The sequence below is a fragment of the Hibiscus syriacus genome, unplaced genomic scaffold, assembly GCF_006381635.1.
Source record: "Hibiscus syriacus cultivar Baekdansim isolate YM2019G1 unplaced genomic scaffold, ASM638163v2 tig00111564_pilon, whole genome shotgun sequence".
NCBI classification, from domain to species: Eukaryota; Viridiplantae; Streptophyta; class Magnoliopsida; order Malvales; family Malvaceae; genus Hibiscus; species Hibiscus syriacus.
In genome coordinates this window covers 60,841-84,469 of record NW_024063120.1, presented here as the reverse complement: position 1 = coordinate 84,469, position 23,629 = coordinate 60,841, and the positions used below count along the sequence as shown (strand labels likewise).

The 23,629-nt window shown below is 37.4% G+C and overlaps 2 protein-coding genes and 1 pseudogene across 2 annotated transcripts; all 3 read left to right on the top strand.

The window, feature by feature from the left end:
• The first annotated feature begins 6,297 nt into the window (after positions 1 to 6,297).
• LOC120164978 (S-locus-specific glycoprotein S13-like) lies at positions 6,298 to 6,768 on the top strand. Its single transcript, XM_039174594.1, has one exon. It carries the CDS (start codon positions 6,298 to 6,300, stop codon positions 6,766 to 6,768), a length of 471 nt encoding a protein of 156 aa, XP_039030525.1.
• LOC120164977 lies at positions 6,765 to 16,703 on the top strand (annotated as a pseudogene).
• A 3,142-nt stretch (positions 16,704 to 19,845) lies between these two features.
• LOC120164971 (G-type lectin S-receptor-like serine/threonine-protein kinase At4g27290) lies at positions 19,846 to 23,171 on the top strand. The gene is made up of 7 exons (XM_039174589.1): positions 19,846 to 21,084; positions 21,205 to 21,321; positions 21,686 to 21,831; positions 21,915 to 22,125; positions 22,219 to 22,456; positions 22,545 to 22,695; positions 22,804 to 23,171. The coding sequence occupies exons 1-7, from the start codon at positions 19,917 to 19,919 to the stop codon at positions 23,107 to 23,109; spliced, it is 2,337 nt and encodes a 778-aa protein (XP_039030520.1). The 5' UTR covers positions 19,846 to 19,916; the 3' UTR covers positions 23,110 to 23,171.
• Positions 23,172 to 23,629: the final 458 nt, after the last annotated feature.

Genomic DNA, 23,629 nt, shown 5'->3' with positions numbered 1-23,629 from the left:
CTCAGAAACGGAATGTGATACATAGGAATTTGTAGAGCCACTATCAAATAATGCAAAGTATGGAACTGAATGAATAGTAACAGTACCTGCAGTCACATTAGGCCCATCACGATCTTGTCGAAGTCTAGCAGTGTAAACCAAAGTAGGTTGTCTGGCCTCAGATCTGACTTGACCCCTACTCTGAGATGCTCGGCCCCTATTAACTGATCCAGGTGCTCTCTCCTGAGTACGACCACCCGCAGGAGTCTGAACAGTACTCTGAGTACGAGCGGGAGTACGAGCTGGTGTCTGAACTGTAGAAACTGACACTGTGCAATCCCTTATAATATGGTCACTAGAACCACATCTAAAACATGTGCCAAATTTTCTTCTGCATTCCCCAAGATGATGTTTCCCACAGTAATCACATGTATGCAAAGGTTACAACCCAGAAGATCCACCATGTCTAGTAGACTGAAAAGTTGAAGCACCAGATGCAACAGGTCTGACACTCGCACCGCCTCTCTGAAAGGAATCACCCCTGCATCTCTTGTTAGGATGTGCAGAAGAATTAACAGAACCAGAAGGCCTCCTGAATCGGGTTTGAGCTCGATCACTATCTCTCCTGTGCTCCATACCCAGTCGCTCTATTTCCTCAGCAGTCTTGGCTATCTCAACCAAAGCATCAAAATTTCTCTCTCGATGGGTAGCGACTCGACTCCTGATCTCATACCTGAGTCCATTCTCGAACCTCAAGCATCGATCTGTCTCAGTGTCCACAAGTCCAGGAGCATATCGGCTCAATCGGATGAACTCAACCTCGTAATCCATAACAGACATATTACCCTGCTCCAGATTCTGAAACTCCTGGCGTCGCTCCTGCAGATATCTCTCTCCGATGTAGCGACTCCGGAAGCGCGTCTTGAAAAGATCCCATGTTAATTGGTTCCTCAGAATACTACCAGAAATGGATTGCCACCATCTGAAGCTTTCTTTCTTTAACATAGTTAGGGCCCCCTTTAACTTTTGCTCAGGTCTGAGGTCCATCTCATCCATAATCCTCTCTGTGTCCTCCAGCCAATACTCAGCGTCTGTCGGAGGTCCACCAGTAATACCCTCAAATGGTACTACACCAGCAGCAACCAGAGAATTTGAAATCTCCACTGCAGTCATGTTACTAGGGGCTCTAGCAGCTCTCTGAAACATGCGGAAGATAGCTCTATTAATGGCGTCTTCATTCATCTCAGTATCCTCATCTTCAGTGACGGGAGGGTCTCTCACGGGAGTAAACTGATCATCATGAGAAAGAGTCGGATCTACTTGCTGAACAGGAGGACCACGTGGTGACATCGGATCATCTATCGTAACAGAAGGTCGAGTGACTCGCCCTCTACCACGTCCACGTCCTGTCCTACGACCTCTAGCAGCATTCATAGTTGGATCTATAAGGCTCTACAGAAAGAATTTGAAACATATGTCAGATTAGCATCAGGGATCTCGAGAAAACTTTAAATCATAACTAAGGTGACATGTTCTTTTTTTTCTTAAAAATTCAAAGTTTAGGACCCATATTTAGTCCGAGTGTTTAAAACCGAAAGCTCTGATACCACCAAATGTAACCCCCTAGACCCGGTCTGTGAGTTAGACTCAAACCTAAGTGGTCACATATCCCATTCAGAGGTTTTTTTTAATATCTTACAATACATTATATTAATAATACATATATGTCCAAAATTATAGCAAATACATGTCACCAAACATAACTGAAAAACATATAGAAATATATGTTCGTACAAAATAAGTAGTTGATTTCCACTGATGCCAAATATGCTAGCTTACTGTCTGCTACTATCTGAAAAAGGGTAAAAACTACAGAATGAGCTAAAAAGCTCAGTGTGCTCCATACAGTATATAAGAAAAATATACAGATAAAATCTTTCAATGAAATCGGTTTATGCAATATGTTTTTGTTTTTATTTTTAAAACATGAACACTACCCCCATCCGTTCACATCATAATTGTGTAGGTTCCCCAGAACCATACACCCAACCGCACATGCCATTTAGACCCTGAGCACAAAGCCGAGAAGTCTGCAGATAATCTTCCTTCAACAATACCCCCCAAATGACAATGAATGTATTCAATTGAAAACAATGATTAATCACTTAAAACATAACAAATATTTCATACTTAGAAACCATATGCAGAAATACGGAAATCAGAATTCAAATCAATAATTCAGATATCAGATAAGCAGATCTCAGAAATCGGTATGAAATACCTTAATTCAGAAATTATATCAGAATATACAGCAAATCAAATATCAAATACTCGGTATTCAGATAAATTATTTAAATCAGTAATATAATACTGTTAGGAAACACACCTGTAACAGTCTAAGAAATCAGATAGGGAAGCCTATTACTGGGTATGTCGATCACGTTCTGCTGCAGCGCTAGACCCTACGAATTGGAAAAATCCATATTGGAATCCTAATATAAATAATCTAAATATTATTTAAATAATATACGGAAACCTACGGGTAATTCTCGTAGTACGCGATTCAGGCTGATCTAACGAACGGATAATACCGGACCTAATTGATCCTTGCTCAGGTGAAACACGAGTACCTTCATAAAATATTTTATTGAAAAATATCCTTTACCAAATCTCATTTAAATAATCAAAATATTAAAATATTAAGCCTTTTGGGTTTACAAGCTCGATTCGGGAATTTCGGGTCAGAATTTGGCAAAACGGACTTCGGAATCAAATTCAGGACGTCGAAAAACATAAAGTATGACCATCTGAAAATTCGAATTCTTGGTCAAAATTAAAGTAAACGGTTTGGCTGACCATTTGGAGACTTTCGGGTTTGAATTTAGCAAAACGGACCCCAAAAACGGATTCGGGACGTCGAAAACTATCAGGATAGGTATTCTCGGTCGAAAACAAAGGTCGTTTAATAGCCGGTCAAAGTTCTGGTCAAAGGAGGTCAACAAACTGTCAAACATTTTACACAAATAGTATCATTTTCGAATTAATTCCCAAAATATCATTTTGTTTCGAAAATTACTATAATAGCACCCATTTCGAATTAATTCCCAGAATAGCACCAAAACCGAATTAATTCCCAGAATAGCACCGGTCAACGGTCATCGGTCATCGGTCAACGGGTCGGGTCAACGGTCGGGTCGGGTAAACTGGTCGGGTCGGGTAAACGGGTCGTGACCGGTCAAACCCGGTTCAAAACCGGTTTCCAGCGTTCACTCGCCTGCGGCGGCGCGTGGGGCGCGTGCGACGTCCTCCAGGGCTCTAAAAATCATGGAAAAATTTCTAAAAATTTATTTTGAGCGATTTCGAGATACTTACAAAGATTGGTTCAAATTTTTGAACGGCTGAGAGCTCGATTTTGACTCGGCCGAATCTTTGACTGATCCACCTCCCCAAGCGCCGCCGTCAACGGAGGTCGAGGATGACACCGGCGGTCTCGGAACGGCACAAGGAACACGATGGTGCGGGAGGTGTCGTAAACGGAGCAACGATCGGCGATGAATTTAGGATTTTTCTAGGCGATTGAGCTAAAAAAACGTCGATGCTTTGACTTGAAATTCACGGCGTTTGGAAGCGTTTCGCTTCAATTAAATTGAAGGGTTTGTTCCTCGCTCGATGATGAACACGATGGTGGTTTTTAAATGACGATCGGAATTCAGACGGCGTCGGGATCGTCGTCGGAAGTTGAGGTTGGGAGAGGGAATTTGGGAAGAATTGGTTTCTGAAATCAGAAACCAATTCACGTATATAACAGCCCTTACCTAACATTTTAGGGTAAATTCAGGGCTTGGTCCCTGAATTTTCTTTAACTCTTAAACAAGCTTCAAGTTTTAAAAACTTCCAATTTAGTCCCCAAATTTTCACCAATTACTCAATTAAAACCTCAATTCCCAATTAAATATTATTTTAAAATTTTCGGGTTGTTATAATTGTACTACCCAAAAAGTAATACACATTGTTTCTTTTCCAGATTCCCCTTCATTATCACCAGTGCACCAGAGATAATCTTCATAATCCCATCTTTTGCCCTCACTTCTAAACCTTTTGACTCTAAGGTTCCTACAGAGATGAGATTTCTCATTAAATCTGGTACATAATGGACACCTGTTAAGGTTCTGATTGATCCATCCTGATACCTCAAGCGAATTGAACTAATCCCAAGTGTGTCAAGAGGGGAATTATTTGTTGTGTAGACAATTTCACCTTTTAGTTCTTTAAAATCAAAGAACCATTCTCTATTGGGGGTCATATGGTGGCTACAAGCTGAATCTAACAGCCATGAACTGGAACAGATGGTTGATGGCGTAGCAGCGAATGAGAAATCTGAATCTGCATCATCATACTCGACCACATTTGATTCTGAGACAGCCTTTCCCCTTTCAGGTTTGCCTTTGTTCTTTAGCCTGGGACATTTTTTCTTCCAGTGTCCTTTTTCTCGACAAAAAACACATTCATCTTTGCTCAATCTGGACTTTGACTTCGATCTCCCTCTCCTTCCTTTATTATGACTCTTCGAACAACCTCTAACAACAAGAGCTTCTGCTTCGACACTTGTGTTTTCTTGTTTGTCTTTCTTTCTCAATTCATAACTATACAAGGCAGCAGTTACTTCACTGAGAGACACATCAACTTTCCCATGAAGTAGAGTAGTTTCAAGATACTCAAACTCATCAGGAAGTGATCCCATCAACATCAGAGCCAGATCTTCGTCTTCAAAAGTCACGTCCATATTCATCAGATCAGTCACCAGCTGATTAAAGCTAGTAATGTGATCATTCATATTGGTACCTGGTACATAGTTGAAGCGGAATAATCTCTTTTTCATGTAGAGCTTGTTTTAACCGCTTTTCTTCAAAAATTTCTCCTTCAATGTCTTCCACAATTTACTTGCAGAAGTTTCCTTAGAAAATGCATACATATGCTCTCTAGAAAGACACGATCGAATAGTACCACATGCCAATCAATTGATCATCTTCCATTCTTTCTCCTCAACATCATTTGGTTTCTCTCCTTCAATAGCAATGTCTAGACTCTGTTGAAATAGGGCATCTAGAACCTCACTTTGCCACATGCCGAAATGACCGGTGCCATCAAAAATCTCCACTGTAAATCTAACATTTGTCACAGCTGTTGACGACGATGTGGATGTTTTTGTTGCGTCTGCCATTTCTGCTACAAATTCTATTTAATAGCTGTCAATGCGGAATGCCAATTATCCCAAGGAAATTTTTTATGATGTGGAAGATCAGCCTAAGCCGCAACCACAGAGCATACTAAAATAAACCAAGAGCGTTGATATCAATTGTTGTGAAATCCGAGTTAATTTCCACAAATAATAACAAATTCACCTTGAAAACTATTATCTAGGTGACTAGTGTGAAAACAATTGTATTAAAAATCACACCAAGGTAGATTCCCAGGAAAGAGGAGGGGTCACAATGCTCCCTCTTAAAACCCACTTTCCTTAGACAGAACTACCAAAACAAGTAATTTTAATAAAGACAATAATCAACAACAACTATACCCGACAATAGCTATTAAATAGACATAAAGAGAACAACAAAATTTAACGAGGTTAGGCCAAAATTATGCCTACCTCCTCGAACACTACTAAAATAATATTTTACTAGTAGAGGAAATATTACAAAGAGAGAAAGAGTACAAATAGCCTTTAATAGTGAAGAATGTTTTATATTTGTGGGATGTTTAACTAAGGAGGATGATGGCTCTATTTATAACAAAAGAATTTCTCCTCCTCCTTATACACAACCAATATGGGACTTTGCCAAAAAACCAACATATCAAAGATCAAGAACAATCGTTTCAACATATTCTTTAATTCATGTGGATCGAAACCTACTCTCTATACTATTATATTTTTATTGAGATTAAGACTAAAATTTTATTTCACATCAAAACGACACATTGTGATATATCTTTCAATCCATTGACCAACACTTACGAACGCTTCTTGTAGGCGGCTAATGGGCCATCCATTCAACAGATTATCTGCTATGCAAAGAAAAATCAAGTGACAGAGATGCAGTTTGTCGGAATTTAATACTAGCATTTAAACAATACTTCCGTTTTGTTCGAAGTCTCATGAAAAAATTGACTTTTGGACAACCCATCTTCGAAGGCAGTTATATAAAATACTTGTAGTCTCTGTCTTTATAGTCATTGATTGCATTTCAAATGTTCAATAAAATGGAATGTGTAATTAGTTCTGCTAGCAATGAGCAATTATACTAAACATCCATGCAAATGGGTTTCTATTTCTACAGTGCTTGTCGTTTCCTCATCGTCTTCTCAAAAGCTTCAACTGCAGTTGACACCATTTCTCCATCAGAGTCGCTCACTGATTCCATGACCTTAGTCTCCAGTGAAGGAAACTTTGTGTTAGGTTTCTTCTCTCCGGGCACTTCCAGGAACAGCTACCTGGGAAACTGGTTCAACAACATCCCCATGCACACTGTTGTTTGGGTTGCAAACAGGATAAACCCAATAAACGATTCCTCTGGCTCGTTGAAGATAGAAACTAGTGGCAGAATTGTGCTTCAAGTTCAGAACACAACAGCTGTTTGGTCGACTAATACGACAGCAAGTGTTCAGAATCCAGTACTGCAGCTCCTGGATTCTGGTAATCTTGTTGTCAGAGATAGAAACGATAGTAACCAGGATAATTACTTATGGCAAAGCTTTGATTATCCAGCAGATACAAATTACCAGGGATGAAAATTGGTGTTGACTTAAGAACTGGCTTGGATCGAAGACTCGCATCCTGGAAGAACTGGGATGATCTATCTCCAGGTGATCTTACTTATGCTGTAGAACTTGAAGGAAGCCCATAATTGGTGCTAAGGAAAGGCTTAGAAAAGTACGCCCTGAGTGGGTTATGGATTGGCAATGCATTTAGTGGGGCATCAACTTACAGGTCGAATCCGTTCTTCGATTATGACTTGTGTGGAACGAAAATGATGTTTACTACATATATTTCCTCAGAAACCAATCAGAAAAGTTGAGGAGTGTTATGAACCAAACCCAAACTCAGTCACAAAGTTACACATGGATCCCGAAAACTCAATCCTGGCAGCAATTTCTAGGTTTGCCAATCGACTATTGTGACAGATATGGACTTTGTGGTCCGACTGCGAACTGTGATAGCAGTAAGCTTCCTGCATATCAATGTTTTAAAGGGTTCAGGCCTAAATCGCCCGAGAGATGGAGCTCATTGGATTATTCTGGAGGGTGTGTACACAGCAAGCCATTGAACTGCCAGAGTGGGGATGGTTTTATCAGAGTTGATAATGTGCAAACCCCAGACACCACGAATTATTGGGTTAATAGAACTATGAATCTCAGGGAATGTAGAGACAGGTGCTTGAGGAACTGTTCTTGCATGGGATACTCTAATTTAGACATTACAAGAGGAGGTAGCGGCTGCGCCATGTGGTTCGGTGATCTGCTTAATATCAAACAATTGCAATCAGAGGGTCAGGATCTATATGTTAGAGTGTCTGCTTCAGATGCAGGTACTGGTTTACAAAGCTAGAACATGTTCTTACATCTTGTGGTAATGCATTCTTTTGGTTTTGGTGTAATAAAATAAATAGTATTTATGCATATTGACCGATACATATAATGGTAGAACTGACGAAAAAGACCAAGGTGAACCTTGCCATCATACTTCCACCCGTAATTGGAACCTTTTGGGGGTTTCTATTAATTGCTTGTTACATCGCAGCAGGAGGAGAACGTTAACAGGTAAAACTGATTATGGTTCTTTGCAACAAATAATAAAACTATTTTGCTCATCTATGTTTTATACTTTTTCCAGATGAAGTTTTAAGAGAATCCAAGTGATAAAGAGAATAAAGACGAGAATGAAGATATGGAGCTTGCGGTATTTGAGCTTGGTACAATAGCTCAAGCTACTCATAGTTTTTCATTTCTTTACAAGTTAGGCGAAGGAGGTTTTGGCCCTGTTTATAAGGTCAAATTTACTATATTTTATTACAGTGATATCTATGTATACGACTTTATTGAAGGCTCATTAAAATATTGTAAAATTTTCCTGGGGACACTTCCAAATGGACAAGAACTTGCAGTAAAGAGACTTTCAAAGAGTTCTGGACAAGGATTGAATGAGTTCGAGAACGAAGTAAAGTTGATCGCCAAGCTTCAGAATCGGAATCTTGTGAGGCTTCTTGGTTGTTGCATTCAAGGAGATGAGAGAATGCTGGTTTATGAATAAATGCCTAACAGAAGCCTTGACGCTTTCAATTTTGGTCTCATAAATCACTAGAAAACCTCTAAACATTATCACTTGTGCTTCCTCAATGATCAGGTAAGACGTAGGACTAACATGAATGTGTACTTTCCAGGTCAAAAGCATTCCGAAGTATTAACCTGGTCCAAACGTTTCAAAATTATCTGTGGGATTGCTAGAGGACTACTCTACCTTCATCAAGACTCGAGATTATGGATTATCCATAGAGATTTAAAAGCTACTAATGTTCTACTTGACAGAGAGATGAACCCGAAAATTTTGGATTTTGGCATGGCAAGAGCTTTCGGAGGAGACCAAACAGAAGCCAATACAAATAGAGTAGTTGGAACTTATTAAGTGTACTTTTATGCTTTTTCATTACAATTTGATCCATAAGTCCCAATAAAAACTTCATTTTCTTTATCTGACAACGTTCTGCAGTGGTTATATGGCACCAGAATATGCTACGGATGGGCTGTTTTCAGTAAAATCAGATGTTTTTAGCTTTTTTTGGATTATAAGTGGAAGAAAGAACAGAGGGTTTTATCATGCAGATCAAATTGGCAACCTTATTGAACAGGTAAACATCAACTGATACTATTATCATTATGTTTCGTTACTTCAGCTACCAATGCTAAAAGGTTTAAATTTTGCTGCAGGCATGGATATTATGGAAAGAAGGCAAGCCTTTGGATGTTGCTGATGATTTCGTAGTAGGAACTGGTAATATATCCGAGCTGCTACGATGCATCAACATTAGCCTTTTATGTGTACAACAGCATCCAGAGGAGAGACCGAGCATGTCATGCGTGGTTCATATGTTGGGAAGTCATAATGAATTGCCTTCGCCGAAACAACCTGGTTTCTTGTTTATAACTCATCTAGTCGGTTAGTGAAATTTAATAGAAGTAACTCAATGCTTTCGGTCAAAGAGAAGACATCCCCACTACAACAGTACAATAGAGACGTCTGAACGTCATGATATCACAATGGAGGATATAAACATTCTTGGAGGAACAACAAGAAAATATTCTTGGAAAGATGATCGAGGACTTACCTTTAGACAATTTCAGTGCTCAAGCGGAGTAAAAAGAGCTATGATGTTTACCTACATTAGAGGTGTTGCAGCATTAATATGTATTAAGAGAGAATTTTTTCTAATACCTATTTTCTACATGGTATCATATCGAAGAGTTTTTCCTAATACCTATTTTCTACATGGTATCATATCGAACTTTCGATCCAGATATTTACTTCAATAAATCCATCTTTCTCATTAGAAATTAGGTATGAAATATTACCGAGGTCTTTCCGAGTATATTATTAGCGATACCTCACTTGTACCTATCACATGCCACATGCCGAAGAATAATATGAACTACTTTTTAACATAGGACATGTTATGGAATTATCTTAGATGTTTTAGTAGGAGATGAAAAGTCTTCTATTGATTGATTCTTTTTGGTCGGATATTTTTTTCTCTCACCGCAATAGTTGTTGATGAAAACAAATGAGATGCTCAGCTGTTAGTAATTCACCCCTTTTGGTTTGAGTGGAGAGCACAGTCAATGTTCTAACATAGAGTTGCAGACAGTTAAAGTTGTCTGGTTAACATTGGTCAAGAAAGTCTGTAGAGGAAGAAGAGCCCCCATTTAATTTGGCCGGGGGTTTTCATATAGAGACTCTTAGTGTTTGTGTCAAACATAGGATCATGATTGCTACTCATAGATTGACATATTTGTATAAGTATGACTGTCTATTAGTAGATTTGACTCTAGTAGATTACGTGGGTCTATCAAAGATCATGTAAAGGGAATGTTGGAAATAAACGCACAAGTTCAACAGGAAATACAGGAATCTGGAGGATATAGAATTCTGAAGACCTCAATGCTAGATATGCATAGGAATGACAGTGCGGGTGTGACTTCCGAAAGGGAGGAGGTACAACAAGTACGAATTGATATATGGATCGAATTTTACAGTATTACTTGTGAGATCTTTTTCTGTGCATGTTAAAAGCGGGCAATGAGATATGTTGCTCTTTCTTGTGTTTAACTGAAATCAAAAATCATAATTGGTATATTGTCTAGAAAACAAAGAGAATCTGATACGGTATCGTTGTTGTGATTTGCACTTAGGATGAGAGGTTAATGTTTTCTGGAGCATAGATGTTTGGTGATTATGGCTTTCTTGAATCATATGGAATTTTAGATGTTCCAGATTTTCTTAACAATTTAAACTAATAACCAAACACTAGCATTGTTCTGTTGCGGAAGACGACTATCGGATAGAGCAAAATCGCAACTGATAATTTGAGAAAATAAAAATTGAAGATAAAAGAGACATAAAATTTACATGGAAAACCCCTAAATAATATAGGGTAAAAACCACGGGCAACGGTAGAAGAATTTCACTATGAGAAAATAGGAATTACAACCTCTCTCGATCTACCAAGGAGAAAACAATGATAATTCTCTCTTGATAAAAAGGAGAAAATAACTCTCAAGAAACTCTCTAAATTCTCTCTGGTATTGGAAGAAAGATAGAATGCTTTGGGATGGTTTTGAAGCTAAATGAGCTAGGGTATTTATAGTTGAATTTTTAAGGACTAATCTTGAAAATACCCTAAATTACAATGACTAAATTGTAATTATATTTTTAATTTTTTCCACAAAAGTTGGCTGCCTAAATTTTTAATTTAGCAGCCGACTGCTCTGCCAAATTTTCCAGCCGCCCTTTGTTTACTTTCAACAATCTCCCACTTGAAGATTTGATTGGAACAATCATATCTTCACATCATTCTTTCTACCTTATACCTTTATGTTGCTTATATTTCCGTCAAGCCACAAGAGGATCGATACCAAGTAAATTTATCAGTATTTACCGCTTTCGTCATGAAATCTGCTATGTTGTCGTTGGTATGGATCTTCTGCATATCTACCGTTCTTTCTTCCACATTTTCACGAATGAAATGGTATTGAACTCGTATGTGCTTTGTCCTTGAATGAAATGTTGGATTCCTTGCTAGATGCAAGGCGCTTTGACTATCACAAAACAGAGAGACATACTCTTGATTGTGCTCAAGCTCCTCCAATAACATCTTCAACCAAATTGCTTCTTTACTGGCTTGTGTAGCTGCTACATATTCTGCTTCTGTTGTGGATGTAGCCACAATTGACTGCAATTTTGAAACTCAGCTTACAGCTCCACCAGCAACTTTGAACACATATCCTATAGTAGATTTGCTTTTATCCAAATCCCCTGCATAGTCAGAATCTACATACCCATTGATGAGTAAGTTTGATCCTCCGTAACATAATGCAACATTTGAGGTCCCTTTGATGTATCTCAAGATCCTATTTACTGTATTCCAATGCTCTTTGCCTGGATTCGCCATGTACCGACTAACCACTCCCACTGCTTGTGCAATGTCTGGTCTTGTGCATATCATAGCGAACATCAAACTTCCCCACTACTGATGCATACGGTACTCGAGACATCTCCATCCTCTCTTCTTCACTGCTAGGACTCATACTGGATGATAATTTGAAGTTAATAGGAAGAGGGGTAGAAATTGGCTTACAATCTTGCATGCTGAATCGTGACAAGATTTTCTTCAAGTAATAATTTTTTTGTGAAAGCCAAATCTTCCTATTACTTCTGTCTCGGTGAATTTGCATCCCTAGAATCTTGTTTGCTGATCCCAAGTCCTTCATTTCAAATTCCCTAGCCAGTTGTGCCTTCAATTCTTCAATATGATCTTTGTTGGGTCCTGCAACCAACATGTCATCCACATACAACAACAATATAACAAAATTGTTATCATCAGACCTCTTGAAATAAGCACAAGGGTCTGCATTACGTCTATTGCATCCAAGGCACATAATGAAGGAATCAAATCTCTTATACCAACACCTCGGCGCCTGCTTTAGACCGTATAGAGATTTGTTCAACCTGCAAACCAAGTTCTTCTTTTCTTTTTCTTCAAAACCTTCAGACTGGAGCATATAAATTTCTTCTTCAAGATTTCCATGAAGAAAAGTTGTTTTAACATCTAGCTTCTCTAGATGTAAGTTCAATGTAGCACACATTGGCCAAAACTACTCGAACTATTGTTAGTCGAACCACAGGAGAAAATATTTCATTGAAATCAATACCTTCTTTTTGAGCATATCCTTTGACCACCAGTCTTGCACGATACCTCTCAACTTGATCGTCACCATTTCGCTTGATTTTGAAGACCCATTTGTTACCAATTGGCTTCTTTCCTTGTGGTAGTGGAACAAGGTCCCATGTATTATTTTTATAAAGGGCTTTAATTTCTTCTTGCATCGCCATCATCCACAGTGAAGCATCTGAGTTGTTTATTGCCTCCTGGTATGTTGATGGCTCACCGTCCTCTGTTAAAAGGCAGTATGCAATATTACCTTCTATAACATAATCTGAGTGCCAATTGGGACGTCTTCTCACACGATCTGATTGACGAGTTGTTGGAACTTCAGAACTCTCTAGTTCTTGTTCATCATGTGATGGTTCTGCTTCATAAGAATCTCCTTGTTCATCATCCTTTTCCACATGTATTTGTGTAGTCTCTGACTTTTCAGCGCTATCATCATCTTTTTTTCTTTGTAGTTTTTCTTCTACAAAGATAACATCCCTGCTAATGATCACTTTGCGGGCAGTGGGATCCCACAAGCGATACCCCTTTACACCATCAGCATACCCCAAGAATTTGCATTTCCTGGATTTTGGATCCAACTTTGAGATTTCTTGGGAGTTGTACATCACGTACACAATACTTCCAAATACATTTGAGGCTTGAATAATCAGCTGGTTTACCAGTCCACATCTCCATTGGTGTCTTCAGCTCTATTGTAGTTGATGGAGCTCGATTCACCAAATAACAGGCGGTATTGACTGCTTCTGCCCAGAATGATTTTTCTAGGCCTGCATCCCTCAACATTGCTCTTGTTCTTTCTAACAAGGTTCTGTTCATCCGCTCTGCCACTCCATTTTGTTGAGGAGTGTTCGCCACTGTGAACTGTCTTTTGATGCCTTCTTTCCTGCAAAATTCATCAAATTCTTCGCTTGTGTATTCTCCTCCATTATCTGTTCTGAAACACTTGATCTTATTTCTAAAATCAAGTTCCACCCGCGCTTTGAAGTTTTTGAAAGTTGAAAACACATCTGACTTCTTTTTAATAGGGTACACCCAACATCTCCTGGAGTAGTCATCAATAAATGAGACAAAGTATTTTGCTCAGCCAAGGGATGTAATCGGTGCTTGCCATACATCAGAGTGAACCAATTCTAGAACTCTTTTTCCTCTAGAATTTGATGTGTTGAATTTCAACCGGTGCTGCTTACTTGTTATGCAATGCTCACACAAAGTAAGTGATACCTTTGTTAAGCTTGGAAGTAGCTTTTGCTCCACAAGGACTTTCATTCCTTGTTCTGACATGTGTCCAAGTTTCTGATGCCATAGCATTGCAGAATCTGAACTACATGAGGCAACAGAGGCTTCTGCTTCTAGCAAAGTCTCTCCCTTCAGCATGTACAAGTTTGTTGCTATCTTTTCGCCTTTCAGCACCACAAGCGCTCCACGGAACACCTTCATGATTCCTTTATTTGTTTCAATCTTGCTTGCATTATTATCCAACAATCCGTAGGATAATAAAATTTTCTTCAGGCCTTTCACGTGCCGTACATCTCGAACAACTTTAATTGTTCCATCATACATCTTCAATTTGATGGTTCTCACGCCAATGATCTCTAAGGCATGATCATTGCAACTATACATAGATCCTCCTAAGACAGGTTCATAATGATGGAACCATTCTCTTCTTGAGGTCATGTGATATGTTGCTCCCGAATCAATGAGCCATATATCTGCAAATAGTTTTCTACCTTCCACGGTGGTTGACGCTTCACAGCATAGAGCATCTCCATCATCTGAAGTGTTTGCGGTATTGCCTTGTGGATTGGAGTTTTTATTTAGACTCCAACAATCCTTCTTCAAGTGACCCTTCTTTCCACAGTGGTAGCACTTTAAATTCTTTTTTGCTTCTTGACTTCGATCTACCATGTTTGTGACTGCTGCTTTGGCCACGTTCTGTTGATCTCCCTCTCATCGTTGTCAACGCTTCTACTTGTTGCAGATTTACTTGTTTGTCTTCCTTGTTCTTGCACCGATTTTCTTCTTGTAGAACAGCAGCTGCAACGTCATCGAAGACTAGACTGGTGACATTACTGTTTGTCAAGTTGATGATGAGTTGATCGTACGAATCCGGTAGACTTTGAAGTAGAAGTTCAGCATGTTCTTGTTCTCCTATTTTACAGCTTAAGGATGTAAGCTGAGAAAATAAAGTGTTCAGTGTATTTAAGTGCTCCGTCACTGAAGTAGATTCTGGCATACGGAGAGTGTACAATTTCCTCTTAAGGAAAATTTTATTGTGCAGCGATGTGGCCTCGTACAATTTGGTGAGATGATCTCATATCTCCTTAGCTGTCTTCTTCTTCTCGATGCTTGACAATACTTCATCTGCTAATGCTAGATAAAAGTTTGCCATAGCATTCCCGTCCATTTCGATCCATTTGTTGTCATCTGTGAAATCCACCGGCCTTTCACTGATAGCTGCTAGACAACTGTCTTTCCTCATGATGGCCTTCATCTTCAATTTCCACAATGAGAAATTTCTCCCATTGAATTTTTTAATATCAAATTTCATTGTCATAGCTTCTTTTACAGATAGCTCTCACTATTTTACTATCGTGAATAGTTCTCTGAAACCTTCAAAGAATGGGTAATAACTTCTTACTTTCTTATGTTGGAGGGTCCACCTTTTGGTGGCAACCACAAAGACAATAAGCAAATATTACACACTCTAATCTAGCTCGGATACCAATTGTTGTGGAAGACGGCTATCGGATAGAGCAAAATCGTAACTGATAATTTGAGAAAATAAAAATTGAAGATAAAAGAGACACAAAATTTACGTGGAAAACCCCTAAATAATATAGGGTAAAAACCACGGGCAACGGTAGAAGAATTTCACTATGAGAAAATAGGAATTACAATCTCTCTCGATCTACCAAGGAGAAAACAATGATAATTCTCTCTTGATAAAAAGGAGAAAACAACTCTCAAGAAACTCTCTAAATTCTCTCTAGTATTGGAAGAAAGCTAGAATGCTTTGGGATAGTTTTGAAGCTAAATGAGCTAGGGTATTTATAGTTGAAGTTTTAAGGACTAATCTTGAAAATACCCTAAATTACAATGACTAAATTGTAATTATATTTTTAATTTTTTCCACAAAAGTTGGCTGCCTAAATTTTTAATTTAGCAGCCGACCTTTGTTTACTTTCAACATGTTCTTCTCCTCACCTTTCCCAGTCGTTCTTGTATCGCCGGTCACCATTCAATATCGATGTCACTTTTCTCTCACCAATACTTACGAACAGATCTTGCATGTGACATTGTAAAGGTTAATGGGCCGAAAATCAGTAACTCGATTCAACCAATAGATGATTTTTCATATGTTTTTCAAAAAAGAAATTGACCCAGGTGCAAGTTGGAGTAATTTGATAGTAGCATTTAAACAATACCAAATCTTATGTAACCCATGAGACATTATGTGTTAGCAATTTCTTGTAAATTCAAAATACATGGCTTGTAGTTTTAGTTTAGTCTATAAATTATGTTTCTGATCAAGTCGGCAAAAGTTTGGCAAAAAAGTCTGATGAAGAACACTTTATTTTTCTAATAGGACGAAAGACTCGATTTCTGGGTAACCATCTTCACTTTATAAATTGTTTGATGTTAAAATTTGGATTAGAAATGCATGTTTTTTTTAATTGTACTCTGAATGTTCCTTGGTCAGACTCACTGATCTTGTAGTCTAAATTGAACTTATATTTTATTCTAGCAAAAACAATTGTAAACTTCATTTTTTTTGTTGGGTATCATTTGGGTGATCAAGGTATTTTTCTCTACAGTCTGAACATGAAAACGTGATCAGGTACTATTACCATCACGCTTTGTCACTTTACCTACAAATGCTAAAAGGTTTTAAATTTTTCTTCAGGCATGGAGATTATGGATAGAAGACAAGCCTTTGGTTCATGCCGATGATTTCTTAGTAGAGACCGTCGATCTGTCCCAGTTGTTACGTTGCATACACATTGTCCTGTTATGTGTACAGCAGCATCCTGAGGAGAGACCGAGCATGTAATCCGTGGTTGTGATGTTGGTAAGTCATAATGAACTGCCTTCTCCTAAACAACCTGGTTTCTTGTTTTGCAAGAAACCCATTGAAGCAGATTGTTCATCTGGAAACGATGGGTCGTCTTCGAGAAACGAAATAAGTTTATCACTGTTAGAGGCTCGATAAGAAAAGGTTGTATGTTCAAAACTATCCGTAACAGTTTCTGTCACACCTGAAACCTGATGCAGTAACAATATTTGTCCCATTTGAAACATTGGGCATAATTTTTTAGTAGATTATTATATTCTTAATTTCAAGTCAAAGAAAAGTGAAACTTCCATGAACCTTTACATATTTAGTTTTTACCCAGAATGATAAATTAATGAAGAAACTCATGGATTGATCTGATCGATTCAATAATTGTATAATTCATTTGGCTAAGGGTCCCTATCAATCCTTTTGATTCCACAAATTCTTCATATTTTATCTTTAATTATGTATTGTTCTAATTTAATCATTTTAGTCTCCACATTTCCTTAATTTAACAAGATAGGTGACACTACTTTTTGATCTTATTTTATTGTCATTGACTAGTTCTCTCTATTGTCATTGACTAGTTCTCTCTATCGTCAATGGTGCATCAAAATTCATTGTCTTCTGGTCATAGATGAGTTGCAGGTGCTGCAGCCTCCCTGAAGCTATAGTGCCGTAGATTCCACCCTAATCATGCTACAAAAATCAGTCCGCGCCATAGACGAGTAATTGAAACTTGCAGGGTGAAGTTTTTCAATTGGCAGTGTCCTTGTGCAGGTCCTGTCCTTGTAAAAGAAAAAACTGTGTAGCTTGCTAGGAACCTAAATGCAAAAGTTGTAAGTTGAAGGATGTATTCAACAAAATTAACTATTGTACAACATATGTAAAGTGTGAACCCCTAAAAGGCAATTCAACCAAAATACAGCGTGGGTAAATTTGACCACATGGAGTTTTCCCCAAATAAGTGGAAGGCTGCTAGGTAGACTAGCTTGGTCTATCGCTAGTCTTGGTTGGTTGGCAAAAATCGTTCACATCTATGAAGCCAAATCACAGGGCACTCAAACCCATCATAATTTGGAAAATCTTATTAATAATAAGATTATAAGTGAATATAACAATTAAGAAAATTAAAAAAAAAGTTTAAGAAATTCAAAAGCTTTATTTAACTTTTGAGATAAATTTTCATGAATATAATATGATCGATTAAACGAGGATGTCAAAGTGAATCTTATGATGAACTTTGAGGTTCATCGGTCCCTATATACGATGACGAACACAATGGTGCATAATTGGATTATAACAATCAATGAATTAAATTAGTTTACTACAACTCTCTGAAATTTATTTTTTTATTACTAAAATATTTCAACTAAGCATGGCCTGCAATGTCCTTTTGGAGCCGCCGGTCCAGTACAAAGCTTGGAGGCAACTCAAATCTTGTCTCTCCAATTAGTCCCCTACGGCGGCTAAACTATCGACTACTTTATTTTGATTTCTTCCCACATGTTGAATCTTTACCTCCCAATCTAGCTGCAGTAGTTTTCGAACAATTCTCGCTATCGAGTTCCCTTGTAGTGTTCTTACATTGTCGTTAATCGATATCTCTTGGTCCAAGTTGTATGTTTTCAGTATTGGTTTCTTGATTTCTAACCTCCATGCATGTGTTGAGTGCATCATGAATCGCCCATAAGAGCCGAACACCTTTTAAAACTACGTGAGAAACCATAAATCCATTGTCCATCTCTAATCACTCCACCACAGGTTGATGTCTCGTATTTAGTGATTCATTAACATGTTTGTGTCAATCGATTAATAGAACGATTCGTTTGTGATTTTTTATAAAGATAAGTTTTGACACACAAGGAAATCCAACTTGGGTACCAAGGGTAACCCGTGCATGCCTTAACCATTGAGCTAATTTAAGTGTAGGCATAAAAAATTAAAATAACTTAATTTTGATTTGAAAACAAAATGAATTAATAATCAAGCAAGTATTAACCAATAAACTAAATCTAATATTTAGGAATCAATTATAATATATATATATTATAGTTAATAATAAAAAATAAAAACGGATAAGTGAGAACTTACATCTAGGCCATTAAGAATATGACAACACTTAAATCACTAAAATAAATATAATAGTTTATTTATAATTGATTTAAGATTTTAATATTTTTAAACTAAATTTATTGTTTCCATATTTATTTTTTTAATGCTTATATATATGAAATCATTAAAAAATAATTTAATATTCAAATTATAATCATAAGAAAAAATTTTAAGATTCAAATTATAATCATTAATAAATAAATATAAAATTAATAACTTCAATTTAAAAAATAATCTTAAATTAGTTATAAATAATATATTAATTTTTTTTAGCAATTTGAGTGTTATCATATTCTTAATTGGCCTAGATTTATGTCCTCACTTGTCTATTTATATCATTAACTAATTATATATTTATAAATATATTTTAATTGGTTCCTAAATATTAGAATTAGCCTATTGGTTAAGGTTTTGCTCAGTTACTAGTTGATCTTGAGTTCAAATGAAATTAAGTTATTTTAGTTTTACTTTTCTACCTAAACTTGAACAAGTTATATAACATATGTATTATCTTGATAACAAGTGTTAGAATTGGCTCAACGATTAATTCTAAAATCTAGGCGATTTATTCTACAAATTTAATACATGACTAGAATAAAATATTTTAAAGTTAATGCTCAAATTAAGGTATTAGACAAATTAAAAGCATAATCAGGATCAAATTTGATTAAATAAAAATCCAAGGGAACAAATCATATACAAGTAGTGATGGAAGAAAACAAAGTACGATGTCAACGTCACAAATATGTAACTTTACAAGGATTCACATCCTAATTATACCATTTTTGTTAACTACCTAGTAAACACCTATGTTAAATGTTAACGGTGTGTGACTGTTTTGAATTAATTTAAATAGTATAGTGGTTATATGGACACAAATTTTAATATGGTGGTCATTTCGCTATCCAGGCCATAGTTATATGGTTATTTATGTATTTTACCCAAAAAAATATAAGCGTCTTCGAAGTCGGCTGAATGTGAAACACTTGAAGTCTGTCATTATTGAAGAAGACTTGCCAAGTTTTATTTACAAAATCCCATGACAAAAGTCTAGTGCAGACAAAGGACTTGCATTCGTGGTCAATGCATGAACAGTAGAATATTCAATCAAATGGAGTGTGCACTTAATTCTTCAAGCAATGAGCTGTCAGACATCCATGGAAACGGTTTTCTTTTTCTTCAGTGCTTGTTGTTTTCTCATCGTCTTCTCAAAAGTTTCAACCGCAACCGACACCATTTCTCCATCGGAATCACTCCCTGATGGGATGAAATTGGTCTCCAATGATGGAAGCTTCGCGTTGGGTTTCTTCTCTCCCGGCAGTTCCAAGAACCGCTACCTGGGAATCTGGTACAACACCACCCCCATGCAAACTGTTGTTTGGGTTGCAAACCGGATAAACCCAGTAAACGATTCCACTAGCGTGTTGAAGATAGAAACAAGTGGCAGAATTGTGCTTCAAGTTCGGAACACAACAGCTGTTTGGTCGACTAACACGACAGCAAGTGTTCAGAGTCCGGTATTGCAGCTCGTTGATTCTGGAAATCTTGTCGTCAGAGATGGAAACGATAGTAACCCAGAGAATTACTTATGGCAAAGCTTTGATTATCCATCGGATACAATGTTAGCAGGGATGAAAATCGGTATTGATTTAAGAACAGGTTTGCATCGAAGACTCTCGGCCTGGAAGAACTGGGATGATCCATCTCCAGGTGATCTTACTTATGGTGTAGAACTTGAAGGAAGTCCAGAAATGGTGCTGAGGAGAGGCGTGGAAAAGTACTATCGGAGTGGGTTATGGAATGGCGATGGATTTAGTGGCACACCAAATTTGAGGTCGAATCCCATCTTTTATTATGACTTTGTCTGGAATGAAAATGAGGTTTACTACATATATTTCCTCAAGAATAAATCAGTGATGTCCAGGTTTGTTTTGAACCAAACCCAAAGTGTAAGACAAAGGTACACATGGAACCCTGAAACTCAAACATGGAAGCTGTTTTCGATCATGCCGAGTGACTACTGTGATAGATGTGGACTTTGTGGTCCAAATGGGAACTGTGATAACAATAAGCTTCCGGCTTGTCAATGTTTTACAGGGTTCAGGCCGAAGTTGCTCGAAAGATGGAACTCGTCAGATTGGTCCGATGGGTGTATACACAGTAAGCCATTGAACTGCCAGAGTGGAGATGGATTTGTTAAAACTGCCAAGGTGAAAACTCCAGACACCCCAAATTCTTGGGTTAATAAAACTATGAATCTCAAGGAATGTAGGGCAAGGTGCTTGAGGAACTGTTCTTGCATGGCGTACACTAATTTAGATGTTACAAGAGGAGGTAGTGGCTGCGCAATGTGGTTCAATGATCTGATTGATATCAAACAATTTCAATCAGATGGTCAGGACCTTTACATCAGGGTATCTGCTTCAGCAGCAGCAGGTACTGGTTTATAAAATTAGTAAATGTTCTTATTACATCTTCTGGCTATGTTTTTTTGGGTTTTGTTTTACCCAGTAATTAACATCTTTGCTTCTTCATCGATATTGGTAATGGCAGAACAGAAGAAAAAGGGTAAGATGAAGCTTGGCATCATACTTGGAACTGTAATTGCTGCGCTTTTGGGGTTTGTTTTAGTCGTTTGTTACATTCGCAGAAGCAGGAGAAACTTGAAAGGTAGTCCATGTTGTTCTTTCCTACAAATACCAAAATCATTTTGCTCATCTATGTTACGTATTTTTCGGGGGTATGTGTCTCGTATCCGACATGATATCTTCGATTTTTTGAACTTTTCCTATGTATCTGGAGGGTAATTAGAAGATCATATCCCATACCCTTGTCTGAAAATGTGTCTGACATAGATGGTTTTGAACTTTTTTTATACTCTGCAGCAGTCCAGTAGAGAATAAACGTGCTTGGAATTTTTTTGGTTTCAGTGTTTGTCCATAGACATGTATATATATATATATATATATATATATCAAGAAATATAGAAAATAGGCAAGGGAAATTCCTAGTCTAATGTTTTTACTCTTTTCAGATAACGTTGAAGACAAGACTGTAAATGATAATGAGAATGAAGATATGGAGCTTGCAGTATTCGAGTTCGGTACAATTGCTCATGCTACTGATACTTTTTTATTGAGTAACAAGCTAGGTGAAGGCGGTTTTGGACCTGTTTATAAGGTGAAAGTTGCTGTATTTTATTAGAGCGACTTTGATTAATCATTTTACCCGAATGCTAATAAAAATGTTGTACAATTTTCCAGGGGACACTTCCAAATGGACAAGAAATTGCAGTGAAGAGACTTTCAAAGAGTTCTGGACAAGGATTAACCGAGTTCAAGAACGAAGTAACGTTGATTGCTAAACTTCAGCATCGGAATCTTGTAAGGCTTCTTGGATGCTGCATTCATGGAGATGAGAGAATGCTGGTTTATGAATACATGCCTAATGGAAGCCTCAACTCTTTCATTTTTGGTCTGAAAATTATTAGAAAACCTCTCAATTTTCACTTCTGATTCTTCAATGATCAAATAAGATGTTGGCCTAACATGAATGTGTACTTCCCAGATCAAACGAGACGCAAGGTATTAACTTGGTCCAAGCGTTTCCGAATCATCTGCGGGATTGCTAGGGGACTACTCTACCTTCATCAAGACTCAAGGTTGAGGATTATTCATAGAGATTTAAAATCTAGTAATGTTCTACTTGATAACGAGATGAACCCAAAAATTTCGGATTTTGGCATGGCAAGAACTTTTGGTGGAGATCAAACAGAAGGCAACACAAATAGAGTAGTTGGAACTTAGTAAGTGTACTTTTATGCCTCTGTCATATTATTTGATAGATTAATCTAATAACAAAAATCATTTTCTTTATCTGACCATGTTCTGCAGTGGTTATATGGCACCAGAATACGCTACCGACGGGCTCTTTTCAGTAAAATCAGATGTTTTTAGCTTTGGGATTGTACTATTGGAGGTCATAAGTGGAAGAAAGAACAGAGGGTTTTACCATGCAAATCAAGGCGGCAATCTCATTGAACATGTAAACTTCGACAGATACTATTATCTATATATATATATATATATATATATATCATTATGTTTTCTAACTTGAACTACAAATGCTTAAAAGGTTTGAATTTTACCGCAGGCATGGAGTTTATGGCAAGAAGGCAAACCTCTGGATGTTGCTGATGACTTCTTAGTAGAGACTTGTGATCTATCCGAGCTGCTGCGATGCATACACATTAGCCTTCTTTGTGTACAACAGCATCCTGAGGAAAGACCAAGCATGTCATCCGTGATGGTGATGTTAGTAAGCCATAATGAACTGCCTTTGCCTAGACAACCTGGTTTCCTGTTTTGCAAGAAACCCTTTGAAGCAGATTGTTCATCCGGAAATGACGGATCATCTTCGAGAAACGAAATAAGTTTATCTTTATTAGAGGCACGATAAGAAAAAGGTCTTACATTTCATTCAATCTGTTATGCTCCATACTGTCATTTAGAAGTTATTGAATATGCGCTTGCTTTCTGCTACATTTGTTCTATATCAAGAGCTATCTGGTATAGAAATGTTAGTTCTTGTTTCTTCTACAACTTGTTAATTCTAATGCTTAGATACCAGAATCATGTGCAAAAGCAAATAAGTTTACAAGTAAAAGCATAACAACCAGCTATTAATGCTGTCATGCTGACCATTCATTTTCCCGGATTTGTTGAAGCATGTACATATCATTCATAAAAGATGGTCCAAAGAAAGAGGCTTAGGTTAACAGTAAAGTGATGGGTAACTTTATGCTAATCCAGCACCACTTTCTACAGGTAATACCATCGGATTATATACGTAAGGAAAGGGACACAGCCGGTCACATTTATATATTTGTAAACAAGCAAAAACATCAAAAGATTGAAACATTATGGTAGAGTTGATGACAGCCTGAGGGGATCATATAAGCAAAAGTCAATTTTCTGTT